Here is a 13,563-nt window from a genome sequence, read left to right as displayed (position 1 = left end):
CCCTATCAATATATTTTCATGTGCTTCCGCCAGATTTAAAAAGGTACCCTGCACAAACTTCTCATCATCTATATTAGGTGCATATATATTCATTAAGGTCCACAATTCTGAGAAAATTTGACAATGTACCATTACAAATCTACCTACTGGGTCACTTACAATATTTTGTATCTTAATTGGTAGCGTTTTCTTAAATAGGATAGCAACCCCTCTTGCTTTTGAGTTAAAAGAAGATGCGACCATACTTCCTACCCAATCTCTCTTTAACGTTTGATGCTCTTTTTCCGTTAGATGTGTTTCTTGCAAGAAAGCTATATCTACTTCCAATTTTTTCATCTGTGTTAAAATTCTCTTCCTTTTTATCGGTCCATTTAACCCATTCACATTATAGCTTAAAAAATTTAATGTGTTATCCATTCATTCCTTTTTTTTTTTTCCTTTTTTTTTTCTTTTCCTTTTTCCTTACCTTGATACCTCTTCCGGTATTTACATTGTGCCGTATTTCAGTGTGCTCCCCTCCATAGTCCAGGTATAAAAACAGAAAAGAAATAAGAAAGATAGAGAAATAGACCCTCCCTCTAATGTTGTTAATAAATAGATTAGCAACATTACCCCCCTCTATTATACGAGGTGTGGTCCGCACCACACTTGTGCCCATGATTATGGTGGAGCATCCACATTCTCCAACCCCCCCGATATATCAAGTACTTCTAAAAATTAACAATCCTTAATACAGTTAATCCCCTCTATAGTATACAGATCTTATTAATAATCATTCATTCATGAATCTTCTTAAGCATATCTCGATGGCAATTCTTCCGCATACTCTTCTGCTTTGACAAAGTCTTTAAAAAATTTATTTTCTCCAGTGTTGATCATAATCTTCAAAGTAGCCGGATGCAGTAAAATAAACTTATCGCCTTTCTTCCATAGAATATTTTTTGCCTTATTAAATTCTTTTTTTCTGCTCAACAAGGCATTACTGATGTCTGGGTAAAAGATTATTTTAGTGCCTTCATGTTCTATTGGTTTTCCCTCTCTTATATTATTCCCGACTGTTTTGAAAACCAATTCTCGATCTTGGTATCTTAAAAATTTAATCAACACAGATCTTGGCTTTTGATTAGCCGAGGGTTTCGGTCTTAGAGCCCTATGTGCTCTTTCTATTTCCATCCGACCTTGTTTATCTATTCCCAGAGTGGTCACTATCCAATCTTGAAAAAAGTTAATTGGGTCTTCCCCCTCCACTCCCTCTGGCAAACCAACAATTTTAACATTATTTCTCCTGCTATAGTTTTCCAAGGCATCCAACTTCTCCCCCGTCTTTTTGCTTTCAATTGCTGCAACAGTAATACTGTCTTCATTTTTTTCCACTCTAGATTTTAACATTTCATTTTCCATTTGTATATTATCCACTGTATTTGTCACTGTTTGAAATTTCTCCTCCATTTTTTTCAAAGTCTTATGAAATTTCTTGTTATCTCTCCTCATTAATTTGTTATCTCCTTCAATTTTCTTAAGCCTGTTAATAATTTCTTGAAGCATCGTTTTCATATTAGTCTCTGTATCTTCTTGCTTTTCTTCCTCTTCCTCATTTCCACTTCCACTGCTAGTGGAATCTCCCGTTACCTCATCGTCACTCGAGTCCGAAACTCCAGACACAACATCAGCAGCCTCTCGGCAAACAGTGGGCCTTTTTGGTAACTCACGGCGACTCCCTCGTATTTTGACCCGAGTCAAAGAGCGCTTGCTGGGAGTAGTAGACTCCAGCTTCATACCGGAGCCCTTCCCAAACTCACCGCCTGCCGAGGGGTCACCAAATCTAATCCCCTGCTCCATCAGAGCTGTGGGCCTACCTTTGATTTTTTTTCTTATTCCTTTGCTTGCTTCTGTGGCAGTTGTACTCCTCCTTTTACTTTCTTGGCAGGCATCCATACGTTCTGTATACTTTCTGTATACTTTCTGATGTAATTTAAAGTACTTGATTCCTTTAGTTCGTCTTTTTTTAGCAGTTTAGGGCTTTGTTTTCGGGAGTGCTGAAAAGTTATGTCTACTCAGCCAAGCATTGGACACGCCCCCCTCCCCTCTGTTCTAATGATCGCTGGAAGAAATTTTGCCCAGGAATTTGGTTCAAAATGCTGATCTACCCATTGGCCCACCCTCACAGGAGGATGTCATTCCCTGTAGAAAGCTGCTCTTGCAGGAGAATTTGGAGCACACTGCCTCAGGAGTGAGAGCAGATGGGCACTCCCTGAACAACAGTACTGTGGCACGTCACTGAGTGCTGCTTGTCTCACAGCTCCAGTGAACCTGGTTCAAGCCGGCCTCAGGTGCCGTCTGTGTGGAGTTTGCGAGTTTTCACTGAGACTGTGTGGGTTTCATCTGGGCGCTCCTGTTTTGTCCCACAAGCCCAAAGATGTGCAGTTAGGTTAATTGGCCGGTGCGTTGCCTCTGGTGGGGGTGGGTGGTGGGAGAATGGGACGAGGGGAGTTGATGGGGATGCAACAGGAAAGATGGGGTGGGTGCTTGGGTTGGGGGCAGTGCTGGCATGGTGGGCTGAAGGGCCTGTTTCCAAGTTGCTTGACCTCATGACAACTGGGTTGCCACAGTGTACCTTGGACTTATTGTACATCTATGGCTGTGTGTGTAACCCCTTGGAGAATTGCTCCAGTTGCATTCTGCATCTGTGTGGAGATGTGAGTGCTAGATGGCCATTGGTCACGCAAAAGAGATATTGTCTCTGAGTTTTTTAGTTGATGTATTGAACTTCTAATCTCCAGAGAGTGAATGGTGGCAGAGCCGAACACCAGCTCTGCTGACCTCCATTCATCCCCTGAATCCCCTTCTAATTGACTGGGGCCTGGGCCCCAACTTCCCACCTCACTCCGACTTGGCCCCCCTTCCTTGCCTCTCCTTACCCCGGTGCTCACAGCCTCCCCGGTCTCTCCTCCACCACCATTCATACCCCGATTTGAAACAAAAACAATGAACTTTTCACACAAGGGGAGTGGACGGAGAAACAATCTGTAGCTGAAAGGCTTTTGCTCTATCGTGACCTCAGAAGAAAGTGATAGAAAATTTGAATTATCTTTTAATAATCCCTCAGAATAATCTGCGTTGGTCCCATTTGCCCTCATTAGGAACATATCTTTCCATACCTTGCCTTTTCAAGTCTTTCTTAAATATAGTACGTATCTAATTCCACCACTTCCTCTGCTGGCTTGTTCCAGGCACCAACCACTCTCACAAAAAACGTATCTTTCAGATCCCCTTTCGAACTTCTTCCTCTCACCTTAAATATATTTCTTATTTTTGACACCCCTACCATAGGAAAAAGGTTCTGATTATCCTAGGTATGCCTCTTATAATTTGACATATCTCCGACGGGCCACACTTTAGCCTCGTTCGCTCCAGGAGAAAGCAAACCGTCAGTCTATCCAATCTCTCCTGGTAACGAAAGCCCTCCAATCCAAGCAACATGATGGTGAGTCTCATCTGCAAGGAATATTTTGAAGGCTATTTTCACATTTTTCTTAACTTCAAATTCTTAACCTTTGTAAGTGTTCCTTTGATCCTAATAGCTTCCTCACTGTGATATCTAAGCATGAGAGCTCATTATTCATCTGGTTTAAACATGAACCTTTCAAGTTGCTCCACTTATCTTTCTTAACCTCAACATATAGACAATAGACAATAGGCAATAGGTGCAGGAGGAGGCCATTCGGCCCTTCGAGCCAGCACCACCTTTCAATGTGATCATGGCTGATCATTCTCAATCAGTACCCCGTTCCTGCCTTCTCCCCATACCCCCTGACTCCGCTATCCTTAAGAGCTCTATCTAGCTCTCTCTTGAATGCATTCAGAGAATTGGCCTCCACTGCCTTCTGAGGCAAAGAATTCCACAGATAATTCTAAACAGGCATTGTGGGCCAAACAAGTCTGTTAAATGTTTGTATTAGAAATAAATATATCAAGGTACATGAATAGATCTTACTTTTAAGCCAAGATCTACAGGTTTCTGATAATTCAGGCATTGTGGATCAGCCTGTATTCAGCAACGGGGAACACTGTGTAGAAAAGAACTGCAGATAGACAATAGACAATAGACAATAGGTGCAGGAGTAGGCCATTCAGCCCTTCGAGCCAGCACCGTCATTCAATGCGATCATGGCTGATCACTCTCAATCAGTACCCCGTTCCTGCCTTCTCCCCATATCCCCTCACTCCGCTATCCTTAAGAGCTCTATCCAGCTCTCTCTTGAAAGCATCCAACGAACTGGCCTCCACTGCCTTCTGAGGCAGAGAATTCCACACCTTCACCACCCTCTGACTGAAAAAGTTCTTCCTCATCTCCGTTCTAAATGGCCTACCCCTTATTCTTAAACTGTGGCCCCTTGTTCTGGACTCCCCCAACATTGGGAACATGTTATCTGCCTCTAATGTGTCCAATCCCCTAATTATCTTATATGTTTCAATAAGATCCCCCCTCATCCTTCTAAATTCCAGTGTATACAAGCCCAATCGCTCCAGCCTTTCAACATACGACAGCTTTTTGCGTCTTCTTTCGGTTTAAACCAGCATCTGCAGTTCCATCCCACACAGCACAGCAGTGGTGTTGGACAGAGAGCTAAGCTGCTGGTTATCTCAGAGTTGCAAGTCACGCAGGATTGTGGAGGTATTCGGATTATCCGTATGCAGTACTGCATACACCTTACATATGCTATTTTAGTTTTAAGGGCTTCAAAGGCTTTTGTTCTGCAAATGCAAAGTAAGGGAAAGAAAAGTTTCTTGTATGAAGCTGGCGATATTCTCAAAGCTGCCAAGAATGGTTTAAATCAAAGGTAGACACAAAATGCTGGAGTAACTCAGCGGGTCAGGCAGCATCTCGGGAGAGAAGGAATGGGTGACGATTCGGGTCAAGACCCTTCTTCAGACCTAGAGTCTGAAGAAAGGTCTCGCCCCAAAACATCACCCATTCCTTCTCTCCAGAGATGCTGCCTGTCCCGCTGAGTTACTCCAGCATTTTGTGTCTACCTTTGACGGGGAACACTGGTAGGTTATTATATACAGTTGTAATTCTGAATTTGTGATGGATTCCCACAGGTGGATTTCATGTGTCTTTACTGATACCTTAGATTTTTTAAACATGCGTTTACGCTGGAACTTGTTTTATCGGTTGGGTTCTGTGTATATCCTGCAGACCTAGAACATTTAATGTGTCCATTTGTTCTTTCCTGAATCTATAAATCCATACTTTGCAAACAGAAATAATAATTGAAATCTTAGCAAGCCAACTTATAAATGCTACCCAACAACTCCTTTGAGAGAAAGTACACGATAAACTATCTCGAACCTTGGGGTGGCACGGTGGCGCAGCGGTAGAGTTGCTGCCTTACAGGGCCAGAGACCCAGGTTCGATCCTGACTACGGGTGCGGTCTGTATGGAGTTTCTACTGGTTTGTATCGGTTTTCTCTGGGTGCTCCAGTTTGCTCCCACACTCCAAAGAAATACAGGTTTGTAGGTTAATTGGCTTGGTAAGATTGTAAATTGGCTTTGTGTGTGTAGGATAGTGCTAGTGTGTGGGGATCGCAGGGCCCGAATGGCCTGTTTCCATGCTGTACCCATTAAACTGAAGGAAAGGGCAAAAATAGTGGGTTTGTTGGACATGAGGACCTTAGCAGGTTCATGTTACAGCATGGAAACAGGCCATTCGGGCCCTGCGATCCCCACACACTAGCACTATCCTACACACACAAAGCCAATTTACAATCTTACCAAGCCAATTAACCTACAAACCTGTATTTCTTTGGAGTGTGGGAGCAAACTGGAGCACCCAGAGAAAACCACAGACTGAATGTATGTCAAACACTGGAAGCTCCTACCCAGCACCACAATGGAGGCACCTTCACCATCCAAACTAGGGCAGAAGATGGCAGACTACCAATCTATAGATTAAAGGCTGCTCCCAAAAATAATATCCACCTGCGGGAATCTATCACAATTTCCGAATTAAGATGAGCAACAATTTATAAATAGCTCAATTCCTTCTTTAAGTGGCTTATTAACGATTTACTAATACAAAACTAAATAGCTTTAATTAGCCAACTTGGGTTAGACGTAACATCAACCCAAGAACTTTCAGATATGCGGGGCATTGTGTAAACCAACAAATATATTTCAGTAAAAAGTGGTTTGAAAGGTGTAGAAATTCTCTGGCACGAAACTTCCTAATTCTGGTTGAGTTGAGGCAATTCTTACTATTTCCTGTTCGCTTCCTGCAGTACATCTTGTTCCCATGAAGCATGACGAAGTGGGATAGGTTTATTGCTAGGCTGATTAGCACAGGTGATACAGGTTTGTGGTGGGTGAACGGTGAGGATAAAAATAGTGTGTGGCCTCTTTTACACTTACCACCGGGAAGCAAGAAGGAAGAAGTTTGAGTGGACATGTGCTTGCAGTTGACATGTGAGTGGACATGTGCTTACACTGGTCAAAACAGCAGCAGGGACTGATAGAGTGAGGTTACTGGCATCGAGCAGAGAGCAGTTGGGTCATTATCTCAGGCAGTGCCATCTTGTTAGAGTTGTAACACTGAGGCTTTGTCGGCCAATTTATCTACTCATCGGAAAGTCCCTGAATCTGACTTGTCTGAGCCCATGGTGCAAGCCATTATCAACTGAAGTTGTTCTTGTGGATTGGGTGGGCAAATGTGACCCTCTATTGAAGAGGGTAAGAGAGAAAGCATGAAGTATCTGTCCACTAGCCCAATCTCTCTAGTAGGAAAAACACTGGAATCTATACAGAAGAATTGAAGAAAAGAACATTTATTCACAAAATGCTGGAGTAACTCAGCAGGTCAGGCAGCATCTCGGGAGAGAAGGAATGGGTGACGGTGAATGGGTGAAAAGAACAGTTTGTAAAAAAAAACAGGACTTAGAAGAGTCAACAAGCTATTCATGAAGGGAAAGATTATATTTGACTAATTGGCTTTAACGATGTAAATAAGGGGAACTGAGGGATGTGATGTATTTTGGTTATCCGAAGGCTTTCAACACAGTGCCACACAAGGTCGATAAATTAAGGACATGTAAAGTTCTGACATGGATTGAGAAGTGGGTATTAGATGCAAAGTAGTCAGGGAATAAATGAGTCAAAGTCACTGAAAGCTGACATGCAGATGCAGTAAGGGTACCACAACGATCAGAACGTGGGCGCCGACTATTCACAAATAGTTTGAACGTCACATTTCCAAGTTCGTTGATTATACAATTCTAGTTGAAATTGAGAGTGGGGAGAAGGATGCAAAAGAGCTTCCAGAGACACAGACAAGTGGAATGAATGGACAAGTATTTAGGAGGTAGAAGATAATGGTTTGACGGCACTGGGCCTGTACTCGCTGGAGTTTAGAAGGATGACGGGGGGCCGCATTGAAACTTACCGAATAGTGAAAGGATCGGATAGAGTGGATGTGGAGAGGATGTTTTCACTAGTGGGAGAGTCTAGGACTAGAGGTCATGGTCTCAGAGTTAAAAGACGTTCCTTTAGGAAGGAGATGAGGAGGAATTTCTTTAGACAGAGGGTGGTGAATCTGTGGAATTCTTTGCCACAGAAGGCTGTGGAGGCCAAGTCAATGGATATATTTAAGGCAGAGATAGATAGATTCTTGATTATTATGGGTGTCAGGGATTATGGGGAGAAGGCAGGGGAATGGGGTTAGGAGGGAGAGATAGATCAGCCATGATTGAACGGTGGAGTAGACTTGATGGGCCAAATGCACCGATCACTTATCTATATATTAAAACTCTCGTTTGTTTATTAGTTTGTTCCTGAACTACAGCTAAAATGGTACACGATAGTGCAACAATGTTAGGGCCATCTTACTCACCGTCGTCCCTTCGGTGCTAATGGAAGAAGTTCATTGAAATCAGTGTTATATTTTTAAAGTTATTCACATTTTAAAGTTTAAATCTATCTCCTAGGAAGGGAGGGAGGAGGGGGGGAGGGAGGGGGGGAGGAAGGGAGGGAGGGAGGGAGGGGGAGAGGGCGATAGAGTGGAGGGGAAGGAGAAGGGGGTGGGGAGGAGAAGGGGGTGGGGAGGGGAGGGGGTGGAGGGAGGGGGTCAAGGGAGGGAGGGCAGGGGTGGGTGGAGGGAAGGGGGGTGAGAGAGGGGGATAAGTGGTGTTGAGGGGGATGGAATGGGGAAGAGGTGAAGGGAGAAGGGGAGGGGAAGGGTGGAGGTGGCGTGAGAGAGGGAGGGAGGGAGGGAGGGAAGGAGGGAGGGAGGGAGGGAGGGAGGGAGGGAGGAATGGGGGAGGAATGGGGGAGGAATGGGGGAGGAATGGGGGAGGAATGGGGGAGGAGAGGGTGCCGAACCAATGCAGGAGAGGTTTGGGCCCATTGGGTCCACTTGGTCTAGTGACCTTATAATATGGAATTCGATTAAGTTCAATGTCCTCATGATTGTTCTATTAGATTTCTCGCAACAAGGTTCGGAACATTAATTATCAATTTGGGGGGATTCCAGCACAACATTGGAAATTTGGTGTGTTGTTATGGGAAGTTAGTTTAGACTATCAGCTGCAGGTGGATGTTGGTGCTTTACAGAACCAAGGACCCAATAATGAGGAAATGGCCAGTCCTTTCTCATGATTGCAAATTTAAAGGATCAGTTCCTTTAAAATCTAAAAGTTAAAAGGTGATCATAATATGAACATTACCAAGAAACCCAGTTGCATCACTAATAGGTTTCAGGGAAGGAAATATTTTGCTATTTTCCAGTCTGGCCTTGATATGACTTGCCCAACAGCAAAGTGTTTGAGAAACAAAAATCTACAGATAATGAAAATAGACAATAGACAATAGGTGCAGGAGTAGGCCATTCGGCCCTTCGAGCCAGCACCGCCAATCAATGTGATCAAACAGACCCTGTTTCCTCAATCACAAAACCAGCCACCCCTCGACTCAGTCTAGTGGACTCAATATATAGCAAGTACATCTTTTTTTTAGGTAAGGGATCAAAATGTATACCAGGCTCCAGGTGTGGTCTCCCAAAGATCCATATCATGAGTTGTGATGAAGAGCCTACTCCTGAAACATTAACTCTGTTTCTCTTACCACAGATGCGGCCTGACATACTGAGGACTTCCAGCATTTTAGTTTAGTTTAGTTTAGTTTAGTTTAGTTTAGTTTAGTTTAGTTTATTGTCACGTGTACCGAGGTACAGTGAAAAGCTTTTGTTGCGTGATAACCAGTCAGCGGAAAGACGATACTCGATTACGATCGTGCCATCGACAGTGTACAGATAGATACATGTTCAATTTACAGGAGTCATTACAAAATCTGTCAATGTTGTTTTCATGATAAGCTCCTCTTTCAAAACTCTGGGATGAAGATCATATGGACCTTAGAATTTATTGACTTTCAGTCTCACCAACGTTTAGTTAATTTTTAAAAAAACTAGTACTGATTTCAGAAGTTCCTCATTCACATTTGACCTTTGGTTGTATGGTGTTCCAGGCAGGTTTTTTTGCTTTGTTTCAGGATGATAGATACAAAATATTTGTTTAATTCTGCTGGCATTCCCTGTTGTAAATTCCACCTTCTCAAATCACAAGGCGCACATATTTACACTTGCCAGGCTGCTTCTGTTTGCATATCCATCCATGCTCATGCAATCTGTTCTTAGGTTTCTTGAGCAAAGAGAAAGTGCTAGAGAAACGCAGCAGGTCAATCAGCACCTGAGGCGGGAATTGTTCGGCAATGTTTTTGGTTGGGACCCTTCTTCAGACATTGTAGTGGGGGGAGAAACCTGGAAAGGAGAGATGAGAGTGGGACAAAGCCTTGCATAGGGTCTCGACCTGAAACGCCACCCGTTCCTTCTCTCTGGAGATGCTGCCTGGCCCGCTGAGTTACTCCAGCTTTTTGTGTCTATCTTGCAGGTGATGCATGGATACAGCATAGCAAGTGATAGGTGGATACAGGTGGGGGGGGGGGGGGGGGGGGGGGGGGGGGGGGGGGGGAAGGGAATTGATTGGCAGATGGGTGAAGTGACAAAGGCTCGCCTGTCTATTCACACATTCTTTAGACTTTGGAGATACAGCACGGAAACAGGCCCTTCATCCCACCGAGTCCACGCCGACCAGCGTTCACCCCGTACTCTAACCTACACACACTAGGGACAATTTTACAACTTACCAAAGCCAATTATCCTCTTAACTTGTACGTCTTTGGAGTTCGGGAGGAAACTGGAGCACCCGGGGAAAACCCATGTGGTCGCAAGGAGAACGTACAAACTCCATACAGCCAGCGCCCGGAGTCAGGATCAAAGCCGGGTCTCTGGTGCTCCAAGGCAGCAACTCTACCGCCGCACCTCTGCGATGTCAGTTTTGCCTCTCTATCTATTACTTGACCCTCCTTTGCTGAGGTCTCCAATGCCCCAATCATCACACCTACCGCTATCCTGATAACCTTTTCTTGGATTTAACACTATTTTCAATTCCTTACCTCGGTCACAAAGGGAAACCTTCGTCTCTGTGCCTTAAAGGAATATACTTTTCCAACAAATTATCCATTATTTCTGTGAATGTTGGCCATTGCCTGTTCAACATCAAGCTTGGTTTCTCCGATCGTCCACTCATACTTTGCTTAGAGTCCTCACCCTAATTTTGGATTCAAATTCATCGCTTTTAAATACTTTAGACAATAGACAATAGGTGCAGGAGGAGGCCATTCGGCCCTTCGAGCCAGCACCGCCATTCAATGTGATCATGGCTGATCATTCTCAATCAGTACCCCGTTCCTGCCTTCTCCCCATACCCCCTGACTCCGCTATCCTTAAGAGCTCTATCCAGCTCTCTCTTGAATGCATTCAGAGAATTGGCCTCCACTGCCTTCTGAGGCAGAGAATTCCACAGATTCACAACTCTCTGACTGAAAAAGTTTTTCCTCATCTCAGTTCTAAATGGCCTACCCCTTATTCTTAAACTGTGGCCCCTTGTTCTGGACTCCCCCAACATTGGGAACATGTTTCCTGCCTCTAACGTGTCCAACCCCTTAATAATCTTATACGTTTCGATAAGATCTCCCCTCATCCTTTTAGCTTTAGTTTTAGCGATACAGCGCGGAAACAGGCCCTTTGGCCTGCCGAGTCCGCACCGACAAGCGATCCCTGCACACTGACATTATCGTACACACTAGGGACAATTTTATATTTATACCAAGCCAATTTACCTACAAACCTGTACGTCTTTGGAGTGCGGGAGGAAACCGAAGGTACCGGAGAAAACCCACACGGTCACGGGGAGAACGTACAAACTCGGTACAGACAGCACTCATAGTCGGGATTGAACCCGGGTCTCTGGAGCTGTGAGGCAGTAGCTCTACCACTGCGCCACCGTGCGGCCCTTTGCTTGGAGTCCAAACGCAGGCTCGGCGATCGTTTCGCTCAACACCTTCACTCAGTCCGCCTTAACCAACCTGATCTCCCGGTGGCTGAGCACTTCAACTCCCCCTCCCACTCCCAGTCTGACCTTTCTGTCATGGGCCTCCTCCAGTGCCATAGTGAGGCCCACCGGAAATTGGAGGAACAGCACCTCATATTTCGCTTGGGCAGCTTACAGCCCAGCGGTATGAACATTGACTTCTCCAACTTTAGATAGTTTCTCTGTCCCTCTCTTCCCCTCCTCCTTACCAGTTCTCCCACTGTCTTCCTGTCTCCACCTATATCCTTTATTTGTCCCGCCCCCCTGACATCTGTCTGAAGGGTCTCGACCCAAAACGTCACCCATTCCCTCTCTCCTAGATGCTGCCTGACCTGCTGAGTTACTCCAGCATTTTGTGATACCGCTGATTAGATCTTGGTGACTCACCTGCCTTTAGTCCTGTTAGATTTTCCAATATTTCGTCACTCTTGATAGGGGTTGATACTAGACCCCTCTTTCCTTTTGAAATGTGACCCTTTGGAGTATTGGCAGTGTCCTTCTCTATGAAGACTGCTGGAAAGTATTGGTTTAAATTGCAGATTTTTTTTGCCGTCTGAAGAAGGGTTCCAACCCGAAACGTCACCTATTTCTTTTCCCCTGAGTTACTCCAGCATTTTGTGTCTATCTTCAGTTTAAATTATCAGTCAGTTATCTCTCAGTAACAATTCCCCTGCCTCACTCTCCAGGAATCTCACACTTACCTGAGCAGTCTTCTTCCATTTTATATTTGGTGACCCTGCTTTTGAATATCATTTGCCATTTAACTCTCATATTCTATTTTTTGTCACTTTATTGGCTTTTTTTTGCCACTGGTTCCTGAAAAATTCACTGCCCTCTGGGTTTACCACAGTCTTTGCTACTTTGGAAGCTCCAGCAATATGTTTCTGACCCTCCTTATTCAACCACTGATGATTCATCTTTCTTTTAGCTCTCTCCTCCTGTGTGGGACACATCTCTGCCAAGCATTATTAGTTTAGTTTAATTTAGTTTATTTATTGTCACCTGTATCGAGGTACAATGAAAAGCTATCCAGTCAGAAGAAAGACAATCTATATACTAAAACTCTCGTTTGTTTGTTCCTGAACTAAACGGTACACGATAGCGCCACAATTTTAGGCCCACCTTACTCACCGTCGTCCCTTTGGTGCTAATGGAAGAAGTTTCATTGAAATCGGTGTTATATTTTAAAAGTTATTCACATTTTAAAGTTTAAATCTATCTCCTAGGGAGGGAGGGAGGGAGGGGATGGAGGGAGGGTGGGGGGAGAGAGGGGGCAGGGGGGAGAGAGGGTGCTGCACCAATGCAGGAGAGGTTTGGGCCCAACGGGTCCACTTGGTCTAGTACATTATAACAATCGAGCCATTTACAGTGTACATTTACATGATATGAAATAGTGGCTCCTGCTGATCTAACTTTTGCTTAGCGTATGTTCCCAGTCCACTCTAAAGAACTCCCAGTTCATTCTTTGGCAATTGAAGCCCTTTCCTGGTGAACAAGACTACCAACTAATCCTTTCTCAAGGCACAAGACAAGATCGAGAGTGACCTTTTCCCCAAAATTCACAATATGAATCTGCAGAGCTATCCTGGAAATACTCCATGAATGTGTCTTCAGTTTGAACTGTCCAGCCAACCCTCTGCAACTGTTCTGCCATGGCCGTGTCACATCCTCTGCCAACATCTGCAAAGCTGCGCTTCCTGTTGGGTTACTGAGAGGAAGCAACAAAAAAAAGGTTCATTCGTTAACTTCCTCTCCTCAGCTCTGCAGACAGTTTGACCTGTGAGCATTCTCCTAGCAGTGAACAGCTAACTCCGTGCGGGAGAGGGATGAATTCTAGGGCTGATCTATGTGTCTCAACATCACACTACAGTGGCCATCTGGGCCAGAAGGGACATGGGGCGAAAGCTGGGACGGGGTACCGAGTTTGGATGATCGGCCACGATCATATTAAATGGCGGTGCTGGCTCGAAGGGTCGAATGGCCTACTCCTGTACCTATTTTCTATGTTTCTATAATGGGAACGAGACCAAACATTAGTAGCAAAGACCTTGCTGAGTCATTGCAGTGTCACAACCACATTGC

General features: G+C 44.5%; 1 protein-coding gene across 1 annotated transcript in view; it reads left to right on the top strand.

Annotated features, from left to right (window-relative positions):
• Window positions 1-6,303: 6,303 nt before the first annotated feature.
• LOC144604324 (cas scaffolding protein family member 4-like) overlaps window positions 6,304-13,563 on the top strand; it is a 49,607-nt gene continuing 42,347 nt past the window's right edge. Inside the window, 1 exon segment of the mRNA XM_078418559.1 lies at window positions 6,304-6,311. Coding sequence (XP_078274685.1) covers window positions 6,304-6,311 — 8 coding nt within the window.

Source organism: Rhinoraja longicauda, chromosome 22 (assembly GCF_053455715.1).
Source record: "Rhinoraja longicauda isolate Sanriku21f chromosome 22, sRhiLon1.1, whole genome shotgun sequence".
Lineage (NCBI taxonomy): Eukaryota > Metazoa > Chordata > Chondrichthyes > Rajiformes > Arhynchobatidae > Rhinoraja > Rhinoraja longicauda.
The sequence above is the reverse complement of the archived record's forward strand: the minus strand, read 5'-3'. Positions and strand labels throughout refer to the sequence as shown.